This window comes from Euleptes europaea, chromosome 5 (genome assembly GCF_029931775.1).
Source record: "Euleptes europaea isolate rEulEur1 chromosome 5, rEulEur1.hap1, whole genome shotgun sequence".
NCBI classification, from domain to species: Eukaryota; Metazoa; Chordata; class Lepidosauria; order Squamata; family Sphaerodactylidae; genus Euleptes; species Euleptes europaea.
This window is the reverse complement of record NC_079316.1, coordinates 8,012,041-8,026,588: the sequence shown is the minus strand read 5'-3', so window position 1 is coordinate 8,026,588 and position 14,548 is coordinate 8,012,041. Positions and strand designations below refer to the sequence as shown.

Sequence of the window (14,548 nt, the reverse complement as noted above, 5' to 3'; positions counted from 1 at the left end):
TTTCTGATGGAAAAGTGAGGAGATTGGGGGGAGGACATCCTATGGTTTTTTTTTCCTTTTAGAATGAGTGAAACGCTTCTTAAAGCAAGGTTCTTCTCGACCAAAATGTACAGCGTGAAAAAAAAACCACCTGAGGACTTTTACCATTTTTCCAATAAAACAATTGGAAGCTTTGGGGGCCTACTGAATAACAAAATGTTTTTTTTTTCTTTTTGAGTTAGAAAAACATTGCCCTAAAAAGCATTTCACTCATCCCAAATACATAGCATGAACAAAGTCTGAGGACTTTCTTGATTTTTCCAATGGGAAAACTGGGGAATTCGGGAGAACAGTGAAAACAAATACTCCTATGACTTTTCCCCCTTTTGGAATGAGTGGAACGAAAGACAAGGTTTTATTCAAAATGTATAGCATTAAACATTTTGTGTCAGGCAATTGACAGCATTATATAATGGTATATGTCTACATACTGTAGACATATACAACATTTTCAAGAATGTTTTTTGTTTGAAGGTAGAGAATTTTGGCATCGATTAATATGCTATAATGTTAATGATAATGCACTGCTAAAGAGTTCAGTGTTCTCAATGTCATAAAGTTTAACTTAATATAAAAATATGCTTTATAGACAAATACTGCACTATAAGCAAAGAGCTAAAACCTGACACAAATCTTGTGGCCTCCAGGTCTTTTTCCATAACCAGAACACCTGGGGCTGCAACAGGCAAAGAGCTAAAACTTGACACGAGTCTTGTGGCCTGCAGTTCCTTTCCACGACCAGCTGTCCTGATGGCGCAATAAATAAAGAGCCAAAACCTGACACAAGTCTTGTGGCCTCCAGGTCCTTTCCATGACCAACAGCCCTGAGCGTGCAGTGAGCAAAGAGCTAAAGCCTGACACAAGTCTTGTGGCCTCCAGGTCCTTTCCACAACAAACTGTCCTGAGGGTGCAATAAGCAAGAAGCCAAAACCTGACACAAGTCTTATGGCCTCCAGGTCCTTTCCACAACCAACTGTCCTGAGGGTGCAATAAGCAAGAAGCCAAAACCTGACACAAGTCTTATGGCCTCCAGGTCCTTTCCACAACCAACTGTCCTGAGGGTGCAATAAGCAAACAGCTCATGCCTGACAGAAGTCTTGTGGCCTCTAGGTCCTTTCTGCGACCTGAGGGTGCAATAAGCAAAGAGCCAAAACCTGACACAAGTCTTATGGCCTCCAGGTCCTTTCCATGACCAACTGTCCTGAAGGGGCAGTAAGCAAAGAGCTAAAGCCTGACACAAGTCTTGTGGTCTCCAGGTCTTTTTCCACAACCAGCAGACCTGGGGGTGCAACAGGCAAAGAGCTAAAACTTGACATGAGTCTTGTGGCCTGCAGTTCCTTTCCACAACCAGTTGTCCTGATGGCGCAATAAATAAAGAGCCAAAACCTGACACAAGTCTTGTGGCCTCCAGGTCCTTTCCATGACCGACTGTCCTGAAGGGGCAGTAAGCAAAGAGCTAAAGCCTGACACAAGTCTTGTAGCCCCCAGGTCCTTTCAACGACAAAATGTCCTGGGGATGCAATAAGCAAACAGCTAAAGCCTGACACAAGCCTTGTGGGGCCTGCCTTGAGTCTCTCGCTCCCTTCCCTGCACAGTCCTTACCCCACAGATCACAGATATTGGATTTTTCTCCTGCAATCATTGTAAGGCAAAAGACTTGCAAAACAAGCAGACACAGCCCTAACTGGTGGAGAAGCCATGGCCCGTCCCTTTTACAAGCCAGGAAGCACCGGCCAAACGTGTTTATCCGCACTGCCCCTCTTACCTGGAAAGGCAGAAATATTTCTCAACCAAAGGCTTGGATCACTATGCCTGGAACTGTCTGCCTTATTGGTCCCACATTGCCCAATGCAACTTTCCCACGTGCATATCATGTGGGGTCATGTCAAGTTAGACACTATTCCCACGACATTTTGTAACACCTCCAGGATGTGCCTCCAAGACAAACAGGGTTGCCAGAACATAAGAAAAGCCATGCTGGATCGGACCAAGGCCCATCAAGTCCAACAGTCTGCTCAAACAGAGTCCAACCAGGTGCCTCTGGGAAGCCCACAAACAAGACGGCTGCAGCAGCATTCTCCTGCCTGTGCTTCACAGCACCTCATATAATAGGCAGGCTCCACTGGTCCTGGAGAAAATAGCTATGCATCGTAAGAACATAAGAAAAGCCACACTAGATCAGACCCAGGCCCATCAAGTCCAGCAGTCTGATCACACAGAGGCCAACCAGGTGCCTCTAGGAAGCCCACAAACAAGACAACTGCAGCACCATCCTGCCTGTGTCCCACAGCACCTAATAAAATAGGCATGCTCTCCCTCTGATCCTGGAGAGAATAGGTATGCATCATGACTAGTATCCATTTTGACTAGTAGCCACGGATAGCTCTCTCCTCCAGGAACATGTCCACTCCCCTCTTAAAGCCTTCCAAGTTGGCAGCAGTCACCACATCCTGGGACAGGGAGCTACACAATTTAACTATGTGTTGTGTGAAGAAATACTTAGCTTTATGTGTTTTGAATCTCTCAGTCTCCAGCTTCAGCAGATGACCCTGCATTCTGGTACTATGAGAGAGGGAGAAAAACTTCCCCCAACCTGGAGAGGCAACCCCAGAGACAAAGCCAACTGCGCTGACAGGATTCTGCTCAACTTCCTCCCGAGAAATTCCACCTCAGTCCCAGTAGATCATGCCGATTCCTTGGGTAGACCGTACCCAGCAAAAAGCCGGGCTAGAGAACCAGCGATTTACACACAAGTGTGTACAAATGCCAGCTATGCTAGGGGGTGGGGGGAGACTGAGCAAGAAGCATATCTCAAAAGTGGAGAAAACACAGGCATGGGGGGGAGACAGCTTTATCACAGAACTAAATCTAAATCCAGTGTCTTGTGGTGATTAAGTGCGGTGGTTCGGAGCAGTGGACTCTGATCTGGAGAACCGGGTTTGATTCCCCACTCCTTTACATGAGCGGCAGAGGCTAATCTGGTGAACCGGGTTGGTTTCCCCCCTCCTACACATGAAGCCAGCTGGGTGACCTTGGGCTAGTCACAGTTCTCTCAGCCCCACCTACCTCACAGGGTTTCTGCTGTGGGGAGGGGAAGGGAAGGCGCTTGTAAGCCGGTTTGATTCTTCCTTAAGTGGCAGAAAAAGGTGGCATATAAAAACCAACTTTTCTTCTTTTTCTTCTTCTACATCAAAGAGCAGAATCACTCCAGATCTCAGAAGAGTTGCCTTTTCCTTCCCTCCCCATCCGTCTGCGTCAATATTTTTTTTAAAAAAAAAAAAACACCAAAAGATTCTGATTCAAAGAAAAGAGATGGCTCATTTTGACTTTTCACATCAGGTGTGAAAATATCTAACAATTAGAATGGCAAGAACTTGGCGTCTCCAGGGCATAATAACTGTGACACAGTTCTTTCTCCTGCCCCGAGTAAAAATGGCGTCTGTGCCTGCCACCCAGGGACTGGAACTCATTTTTCTGCTCTACTAGAGGCAGCCATTTCAATTTGCGATAACGATTTTGCCGCTGGAAGCAAAACGGCAGGTTGGGTTTGATCATTCATGCAGCCGAGAAGGGGTTAAATCCATCCGTATGCAGATTATATAAAGGGGGGGGGCTAACACAACCACACAGCAAATGCCTGAGAGAAATGACGACATGGGGGGAATCAAGCCCCTCAATACCAAAGTCTCTTCTAAAAAGGATGGCAGAAAACTCTGAGGTCCATTAGCCAGCTGGGTGTATGAAGCCATTCTTCTTCCTAGTATCATCCCCTGGTACTATTTGTGCCTTCACATTTCTTAGTTATCTCTGGCTGCTGCTTAGCAGTAGGTCTCAGATGCAGGCTGAGGCACATTCACTTAAAAGAAGAAGAGTTGGTTTTTATATGCTGACTTTCTCTACCACTTAAGGAAGAATCAAACCGGCTTACAATCACCTTCCCTTCCCCTCCCCACAACAGACACCCTGTGAGGCAGGTGGGGCTAAGAGAGCTCTAAGAGAACTGTGATTAGCCCAAGGTCACCCAGCTGGCTTCGTGTGTAGGAGTGGGGAAACCAACCCAATTCACCAGATTAGCCTCCGCCGCTCATGTGGAGGAGTGAGGAATCAAACCCGGTTCTCCAGATCCACTGCTCCAAACCACTGCTCTTAACCACTATACCACGCTGGTGTAGAAGAAGAATTGTATCCTTCTCCGCCTTTTGCATTTAATTTTAAAGTTAATGTACTTCAAGAAAGCTGGATGCAAGATAGATATTATACTAAAATGTACTGTTATTTAAGATGTAATAAAGTATTTTAAAAAAATTCCTAGGTTGTGTTTTCAAGGTAACGGGAGGGGCAAAGAATTAAACGGGTCAATGGTTTAGAGACAAATCCGGACTTACCCTTTTCGCCAGCTCCAGAGGACAGCTGCCCGAGATCCTTTGCCTCACTTGAGGTCTCTTGCCTGTGCTCAGGGTCTTCGTTGTCACCGTCAACATGAGCCTCTATGATAACGTCTGGGCTGTCGGCATCCCCTTTGGCTGGATTGCTCGGAACGGAGGCACCCAGTGAATTCCTGGGGGCATCTGATCCTTGAGCAGCTTCCGCTTCATTGTCACCACCCTCGGGCTTGATTACCTAAAGGGTAACAAGGGAGAAAAGATGGATTTTGAATACAAAGACACTGTAATTTGAATACAAAGCCCCCTCACTGGCAGTCTTTAAGCAGAGGCTGGACAAACACTGGTCAGGGATGCTCAGTCTAGGCTGATCCTGCATTGAGCTGGGGGTTGGACTAGATGGCCTGTATGGCCCCTTAAAACAGGCCTTCTGCCTGAAATGTTGAAGAGTTACTATTAGAGTTATATATAACCTCGCTCCCTGACGTTTTGTGGTTTGTTCCGCCTCTTGTGGCAGCCATTTTGTAATTGTGCCCACCACCCTCTGTCAGAATTCCAAGGGTGCCCACAGGCTCAGAAAGGTTGGCGACCACCTGCTCTAAGAAGTGTGCTGTAATGCCCGGGGGCGGGGGGAGGTCCAAGACCTGAGCGTTATATGGACATCACTATACAGCCTCTAATCCAATGCCTTAGCGTAGATTTTGACACCCAAGATCTCAGGGAGGAGTTTCTAAAGGAGATGAGCAGACTCTGTAAAATCCTTTGTCCCAGAAATGGAGAAAATGAGAGCTCTGGTCACACCCCATCCATCTCATGTGGATGAATGGAGTTGGGTTAAAAGATGACAAAATATGATCTTCTAATGTAATGCCCAGCTAACCAAATTAACTTTAGAGATGATCTGTCCTAAGCACCACCCCGTTGTTATGCAAAACACAAAAGTCCTTATTTACTGAAAGAGGGCTCAGCTTTGAAATTCTACAAGCTGAAGAAATACTGTCCAGAAAAACAGGAAACATGGAAACACGGCTACCCTCTGGGTATGAAGGAGAGCCGCTACTGCCACCATGACTTTTGTGAATGCTGTATATTTTATTTCCGGCTAATATGCCAGATAAAAGAGATAAAGCAGAAACTGACCATACAGAGTAGATATTTACAACCAAGGCCAACAAAATTGTTTCCCCACTCTTACCCATGAAGCCAGCTGGGTGACCTTCGGCTAGTCACAGTTCTCTCATCCCGACCTACCTCACAGGGTGTCTGTTGTGGGGAGGGAAGGTGAGTGTAAGCTAGTTGGATTCTTACTTAAGTAGTAGAGAAAGTTGGCATATATAAACCAACTTTTCTTCTTCTTTCCACCTCCCTCCTTTTAAATAGGAGCATTTAAATGAGTCTCTGGAAAGAGCAGTAAACCTTGAAGCTGCCTTCTACTGACTCAGACCCTTGGTCCATCAAGGTCAGTACTGTCTACTTAGACTGGAAGTGGTTCTCCAGAGTCTTAAGCAGAGAAAGGTCTTTCACATCGCCTACTGCCCAATCCTTCAACTGGAGATGCCAGGAATTGAACCTTAAAAGTCTTTGCGGCTTCTCTGCCTTATCTTATCGCTGCCACTTGCTCAGCGCCTAACAGAGACAAGCAAGCAAAATAGAACCATCCCCACCCGTGTCTCTTTCTGCCTTGCTTTGCCTCTGGCCGGATGCCACCAATTCAGGCCACAGGAAGGGCGACAGAATGTGTGAACACCCCCTTATCAGAACAACCTCCTACACATACAAACCAGCATGTCAGGGAGCAGGAAGTAGCTTAGTGGTCTTCCTGGGCATGATTCTTTCTTGGTGCTGGGGGGGGGGGTACTTCTACAAAAGAGCCTTCAGAGGTAGTGGAAAGTGCCTTTGAGTCACAGCCGACTCAAGGAGACCCTGCCGGGTTTTCAAGGCAAGAGACAAAAAGAGGTGGTTGGTCATTGCCTGCCTATGCATTGCAACCCTGGACTTCCTTGCTGGTCTCCCATTCAAGTTCTAACCAGGCCTGACCCTGCTTAGCTTCCGAGATCTGGCGAGATCCCGCTAGCCTGGGCCATCCAGGTCAGGGCCCTTAAGTGGTACAGTCTACGAAAAGCTTTCCCAGTGGATTCTGCTGAGCACAAACTGACTGGCTGCTAATTTTATTTCTCAGCACCAATCCAGACCAATCCAGGCAGATCGTTCTAGATCTCTGCCTCTTTCGGCCATCAGATTGCGTAAGGGTGCATGGAAGCAAAAGCATTTTTTCCCCTTGAGTCGTGAAGCCTGCACCTGGATTCTGTTCCATCCAGTCCTTGGGGCTAGGAAACGCGATGTTCCCGCACGCTAAATTATACGTCGTCCCACACTCACTGTAGCTGGCAACAGCCCTGGCACTAAGGCAGAAGGGAAAGCTCTTGGGAAGGCAAGGTAGCGAACAGGTTGTGTTGTTTGAAGATCTGGAATCATACAGTTGGAAGGGTCTACCAGGATCAAGTAGTCCAACCCCCTACACAACGCAGGAAATCCACAACCACTTCCCCCACACACACACACCCAATGACCCTTACTCCACGCCCAGAAGACGGCAAAAAAAACAACACAGTTATCGTGATCATTTCCAAAACTGAGACTCAGAAATTTATATAAAGCTAGATATGTTAGTTTCTTTTTTCAACAGTATCTTTCTATAATGATAGATATTTTAAGATATGAGCAGTTTTGAATATAGAATGTTATTTTTAGATCGAATGTTTTTGTATCAGTATTAAGATGAACAATATGAAGTAGAAAAAGAAATTAAAAGCAGTAACAATCAGTAATGATATAGTATTAGCGGTTCTTAAATATAGTATCTGCTAAATGGATTTCATTATCAATAATCAAGGCGTTAGCAATTGATATGGTAGGTGTAGGCACACTTTGGAAGTGTGGAATTTCGGAATGTGTGGGTTGTATGTATGTTTGCGGCATTTGTTTTGTTGTTTTATGTTTAAAAATGATTAAAAAATAAGAAGCTGTGTTTTAGACCACTACAGCCCAACAATGTCAAAATTGGCTCCGCGGGACACCTTTTGAAGCTTACTGGATGAACCTTATTGTACACCTCTTGGATGAGCCTGCTCGGACCAGAACCAGGATTTAGGGCAGCAAAGTCTCCGCCTCATGAAACTGAGACCCCCACGCGGTTCACGCCAAAGGAGCGCAGAAGGCCGACACGGCAGCAATTGGGAGCGTTGCCTTGGTACCGCCCCGCGGATCCCGGTTTTCGTACGCACAGCCTCCAGGGGCATCGGGCGTTTATGAAACTCAAACTTAATTACACGACGTGTTTCTATTACTGCGGCTCGTACTTGCAGCAATAAAAGAAGAGCTATAATTATTACGGAGATGCCATTTCGAGGAACTCAAGCAATTTGCAGCCTTTTGAGGAGGGCAGTGAAGAAATAAACCAAGCGGCCCCTGCCCATTAGAGGCCCTGCCTGCGTCAAAGGTACCCTGTACAGCAGTTGGGCACGTGCTCTCGAAAGCTCGCGGCTTTATCACAGGAAACTGCTACCATGGCTTTTGTAGCGAGTTCTAGGACTCTGCCCAGCAGTCAGTCCTCTCTTTCTCGGTCAGTTCTTCGACCCACCCGTGGTGCCTTGGGGAGGGGCCATGGCTCAGGGTCTCAGGTGGAGGTCTTTCACATCACCTACCGCCTGAGACTTTTAACTGGAGATGCCAAGGATTGAACCTTGGGGAGGATTGAGGAGGGGCCGTGGCTCAGTGGTAAAGCATCTGCTTGGCATGCAGAAGGTCCCAGGTTCAATCCCCGGCATCTCCAGTTAAAGGGACTAGGCAAATAGGTGATGTGAAAGACCCCTGCCTGAGACCCTGGAGAGCTGCTGCCGGTCTGAGTAGACAATACTGACTTTGATGGACCAAGGGTCCGATTCAGTATGAGGCAGCTTCATGTGTTTCATGTGTTCAACCTGGGACCTTCTGCCTGCAAAACAGAGGCTGTATCACTGAGCCATGCCCCCTCCCCAAAAAACATACACAGGAAGCTGTCTTATACTGAATCAGATCCTCAGTCCATCAAGGTCAGCATTGTCAACTCAGAATGGCAGCAGTTCTGCAGGCTCTCAGGCGGAGGTCTTTCACATCACCCACCACCTGAGCCTTTTAACTGGAGATGCCGGGGATTGAACCTGGGACCTTCTGCATGCCAAGCAGAGGCTGTGTCACTGAGCCACGGCCCCTCCTAACCTAATCCCCACTCTACCAAATTTCCTGTCTGCAAAGTATTCTATACAGGAGGCAGATGAACAGGCTGGTATGTATATCTACTTACTTATATGCTATTCTAGATATTGTGAATCAGATCTTTTAACTAAATCAGACTTGTTTAACTATTATATTTTAAGTTTTGGATTTTTTAAGACTACTTGGTATGTAGAACTTGCTTGTATTCTTGTATGCATTTTTAAGTACAATGAAAAGAGCTTACTTGCGTAAGTTAAATAAATTGTGTCCTGCTTATTAGGTAATTAACTGGAGAAGACCTGTGGAACAGAGTGGTAAGCTGCAGTACTGCAGTCCAAGCTCTGCTCATGACCTGAGTTTGATACCGACGGAAGTCGGTTTCAGGTAGCCGGCTCAAGGTTGACTCAGCCTTCCATCCTTCCGAGGTCAGTAAAATGAGTACCCAGCTTGCTGGGGGTAAAGGGAAGATGACTGCGGAAGGCACTGGCAAAAAACCCCGCAACCAAAGTCTGCCTAGTAAACGTCGGAATGTGACGTCACCCCATGGGTCAGGAATGACCTGGTGCTTGCACAGGGGATCTTCACCTTTATAACTGGATAAGATAACATGCCACTTCTTAGGAAAGGGTCAATTCTAAGAGCATAGTCACTGAAAGGCACCGACCTGCTTCACTGACAGCCAATAACCACAGACAGTGATACAAAACCAGGCATTTAATGCCCACATGAAACTTTTTCAACAACTGCAAATGCTACTTCGTGCCTGCAAGCAAAATCAAATTCACCCCAAGCTCCCAGCAGGCAAGCTTTAAACAAGAGCGCGCTCAGGAAAAAAAAAAAAGCTAACACCAAAACCAGAAGAGCTGGAGAGAAAACGGATGGAGGTTAAATCTGAAACACACCAACCTGACTGCAATGGTTTCTTATAAACAATTTGGGGGTGGGGGCGCACACACTGGATTAAAAACACCGCCTCAGCACAAAACACAGCGTTGCCACCGCAACCCGAACACCAAACACCATTCCTGCAGAGCACCTGCGCCGATCAGCCCATCGGGTTTTGCCATCTTCTCCTCCTTGAGTTGGACGTGATGTCCCAAATGCCCACCAAGCAGGAAATCTGCAGAGGAGCCTGGCCGGGAACCGGGAGAGGAAGGTCAGAGCTGGTGCGCACAGGTTCGAGCCAAGAGACTTTAAATATGAGTGCCACGGAAATGAAGGGTTCTCGCTCTGAACGCAGGAAAGAAAACGCGCTGGCTCTCCCGCTTATTCCCGGCTGGCTAAGTAGAAGAGCGGCCCTTCCAGTAAAGGGAAAACCACCTGTCCTCTTGACACCTTGCCTGAGGCCAGATGGGACGAGAAGCAGAGTATGATTGCTGAAGAATAAGGTTGCATGTGTAGGTGTGAAAAGCCCGGGCGATCTCTAAACAGATCCTATGCCTTCCTTCAGTTGGAGACCCCAGCACTAGTCTGACATGGTAACCGCTACACCACAATCACAGAATCATAGAGTTGGAAGGGGCCTTATGAGCCCTCTAATCCAACCCCCTGCTCAATGCAGGATCAGCCTAGAGCATCCCTGACAAGTGTTTGTCCAGCCTCTGCCTAAAAACTGCCAGTGAGGGGGAGCTCACCACCTCCCTAGGTAGCCGATTTCACCATCGAACAACTCTTACTGTAAATAGCTTTTTCCTAATATCCAGCTGGTACCTCTCTGCCTGTAATTTAAACCCATTATTGCGAGTCCTATCCTCTGCTGCCAACAGGAACGGCTCCCTGCCCTCCTCTAAGTGAAAGCCCTTCAAATACTTCAAGAGAGCAGTCATGTCCCCCCTCAACATCATCAGAACATAAGAAAGGCCATGCTGGATCAGACCCAGCCCCATCAAGTCCAACAGTCTGTTCACATAGCAGCCAACCAGGTGCCTCTAGAAAGCTCACAAACAAGACAACTGCAGCTGCGTTGTCCTGCCTGTGTTGCAAAGCACCTAATATAACGGACATGCTCCTCTGATCCTGGAGAGAATAGGTATACATCATGACTAGTAGCCATTTTTACTAGTAGCCATGAGTACCCCTCTCCTCCATGAACATGTCTGTGTGTGTGTTAAGTGCCGTGAAGTCGTTTCTGACTCATGGCGACCCTATGAATCAATGTCCTCCAAAGTGTCCTATCTTTAACAGCCTTACTCAGATCTTGCGAATTGAAAGCCATGGCTTCCTTTATAGAGTCAATCCATCTCTTGCTGGGTCCTCCTCTTTTCCTGCTGCCTTCAGCTTTCCCTAGCATAATTGTCTTTTCCAGTGACATGAACATGGCTACTCCCCTCTTAAAGCCTTCCAAGTTGGCAGCCATCACAACATCCCGGGGCAGGGAGTTCCACAGTTGAGCTATGTGTTGTGTGAAGAAATACTTCCTTTTTTCCGTTTGGAATATCTCACCTTCCAACTTCAGCAGATGGCCCCATGTTCTAGTATTATGAGAGAAGCTTTTCTCCCTGTCCACTCTCTCCATACCACGTATAATTTTATAGACCTCTATCATGTCTCCCCTTTACCGACTTCTTTCCAAGCTAAACAGCCCTAAGCGTTTCAACTGCTGCTCTTAGGGCAGTTGCTCTAGCCCCTGATCGTTTTTGGTCACTCTTTTCTGCACCTTCTCAAGCTCTGCAATGTCCTTTTTTAGGTGTGGTGACCAGGACTGTACACCTCTTCTCCAGACTGAACATTCCCAATTCCCTCAGCCTGTCCTTGTAGGGCTCAGTCTCCGGGGCCCTGATCTGCCTGTTCGCAGTGATGGTTCAGGTTCTTTCTCACTGGCTCATCAGCTTGCCAGTCTGTCTCACCGCCTCCAAGATGGCAGTTTTGATGTAGTATACCTGACTAGGAGGAAGAAAGAAATCCAAACTCTAAGGAGCTGGGGCAAGGACCTCGTCCCGCTAGCCCTTCCCCTTCATGTGCTTATATCTACTTATAAAGGCCAAGTATCAACAAATGAACAACTAAGTAAACGATATACACAGGATGCGTGGTAATAAAATCAGACCCAAGGAACGTCACTGTTGTGCTCTACAGTTTATATAATATGATATCATGTCAATTATGTCACCTCTTGAACTCTTTATCACACTATGGCAACTATCATTTTATATGTGCCATCTTTTGGTAGATACTCCTTCATTACAGCTTTTGGTAGATACTCCTCAGGTTACAGCACAATTGAGTGGGTTTCTTTAACATACTTATAAATGCCGACAAAACGAAAAAGCAAAAGTGATACTTGTCACTATTATTTTTTTTAAAAAAGCATTGTAAAGTATACACTTGATAGATTCTGAAGCATTAAGGATGTGTCACTGGCCACCAAGATTAAGTTAATTCATGCCATCGTATTCCCTATTACTATGTATGGGTGTGAAAGCCGGACATTGAAGAAAGCTGATAGGAAGAAAGTAGATTCCTTGGAAATGTGGTGTTGGAGGAGAGTGTTACGGATACCATGGACCGCCAAAAAAACAAATCAGTGGGTTATAGATCAAATCAAGCCTGAACTGACCCTAGAAGCTAAAATGACTCAACTGAGGCTGTCCTACTTTGGTCACATTATGAGAAGACAAGAGTCACTGGAAAAGAAAATCCTGCTAGGAAAAGTTGAAGGCAGCAGGAAAAGAGGAAGACCCAACAAGAGATGGATTGACTCTATAAAGGAAGCCACAGCCCTCAATTTGCAAGACCTGAGCAAGTCTGTCAAAGATAGGACATTTTGGAGGACATTGATTCATAGGGTCGCCATGAGTCGGAAGCGACTTGACGGCGCTTAACACACACAAAATATACACAGATACAACGCACCTTCGCCCACACAAAAGTGACTGTGGTGCATTTTATGCATGTGAGAATACACTGCAATTACTTAAATGCAGTGTAAGATTGTATACTCAAATACAACATTGGCATCTACTATTCATCATATACTCAGGGCCTTCTCAGTCGTGGTTCCCTTCACTGCTTGGCGGCACAATGCAGGTGATCGGCGTTTGAGCGCACACTGGGAAAACTGTCATAAAAACAATGAATTGATGTTGTCGAAGGCTTTCACGGTCAGAGTTCATTGGTTCCTGTAGGTTATCCGGGCTGTGTGACCGTGGTCTTGGGATTTTCTTTCCTGACGTTTCGCCAGCAGCTGTGGCCGGCATCTTCAGAGGAGTAACACTGAAGGACACCTTCAGTGTTACTCCTCTGAAGATGCCTGCCACAGCTGCTGGCGAAACGTCAGGAAAGAAAATCCCAAGACCACGGTAACACAGCCCGGATAACCTACAAGAACCAATGAATTGATGATTTGTGAGTTTGAAGATTAGAAGAATAAGAATGTATGCATGGACAGAGAAAAGTTTGATTTTTAGTTGTAAGAATAATTTTAAAAATATACGTAGCTAGAAAACAGGTTTTATTTTCTTAATGAGATATATATTCAACACAAATGAAAACAGAAGTATCTTTTTGTCTGTGTTTTTGTATTTTTATTTTTTTCCCTTTCTTTCTTTTTTCTTTTGTTTATTGTCTTGATGTAATTTTGTTAACAATAAATTTAATTTAAAAATTGTAAAAAACAACAATTTTGCGCAGTCTCCTTCCGGGGCAGCTTGTTTGGAGGTCACCATTTTTTTTTCTTTTAAGCACTAAAGAAATGTTTATGGCAAGGGTGTCAAACTCAATTGTTACGAGGACCGGATATGACATAAATGTCACTTGGTCAGGCCGGGCCATGCCTCGCCAGCCCAGATCAAGAGTGTGGGGGGGAGCTTGCTCGTGGGCTGGAGAAGAGCTCTCAAGGGACCTCTGATTTAGGGCCATCATCTTCCAGGCCTGGATCAAACGTGAAGACGGCCGTCACTACAGGAGCTATGAACACTATGCAGAACCATGAGAAGGGCTTACGCAAACCCTGAGCGATACATGTTGCTATTCATTTTACAGGCGTGTCCATCCCTTCCTCACCCCCCCCCCCCGCACACAAAGTTTTGCACTTATAAAATGAGCAAGCCTGTACCAGCCTACGCCCCGAGGAGGAAATAAATTGACAAAGCTAGCTGGGTTTAATGGAGGGGTGTCTCTCCAAGAAATTTGCAGAAAGCGACTAAAGCCAAGGGCTAAGAGCACACACTGAAACGAACGCACTGAGGATGGCTGTGTGGCCATGGTAAGGAGCACGCTGTCACAGCAGTGGGGGCTGGTTCCCTGACCAAGCCCCACAAATGACAAGAGTGCAAATGCCTTTTAGGGAATCCCATTTCCCCGAGTGGCTAGGCTCCGATCCAAACAGCGGCAGCACAGGAGAATGCAATGAGTGTACTTTGCTTGGGGTAAGGCGACACCCAGATCTGGCCCAGCCACCACAAGTGTGCATGCGCATCAAGGGACTACAGAGAGCACATTTGCCACAGAGTCCACTTCCCCAATGCACATTCCAAACCCCTGATCGCCTGCACTGTCCTACCGAGCAGTGACAGGAATCATCTGCCTGCTCCCCTAACTAGAGCTGTCTGATGAGGTGCAGAAAAAGGGGATGAGGCTGATTGATGGAGATCTATCAGTGGCTACCTGCCATGGTGGCTAAAGGGAACCTCCAAATCCAGAGGCAGTCACCCGGTGCAAGGAAGCAAAATTGGGGGCCTCGGCCAGTATGCCCTCTAAAGGAACTGGTTGGCCACTGGGTGAGACAGAAGGCTGGATTATAAGGACTAGTCTGATCCAGCAGGGCCCTTCTGATGTTCTTATGAAGGCCTCGGCCTCTATGCCCTGGGTGAGACAGTTCCTCTAGAGGAATTGGATGGACACTGTGTGAGATGGGATGCTGGACTAGATGGACC

The 14,548-nt window shown here is 46.5% G+C and overlaps 1 protein-coding gene across 1 annotated transcript in view; it reads right to left on the bottom strand.

The window, feature by feature from the left end:
* Window positions 1–14,548, bottom strand: part of DIS3L2 (DIS3 like 3'-5' exoribonuclease 2) — a 246,597-nt gene that overhangs the window by 152,454 nt on the left and 79,595 nt on the right. Inside the window, exon 7 of the mRNA XM_056850570.1 lies at window positions 4,425–4,659. Coding sequence (XP_056706548.1) covers window positions 4,425–4,659 — 235 coding nt within the window. The remainder of the gene's footprint in view (window positions 1–4,424; window positions 4,660–14,548) is intronic.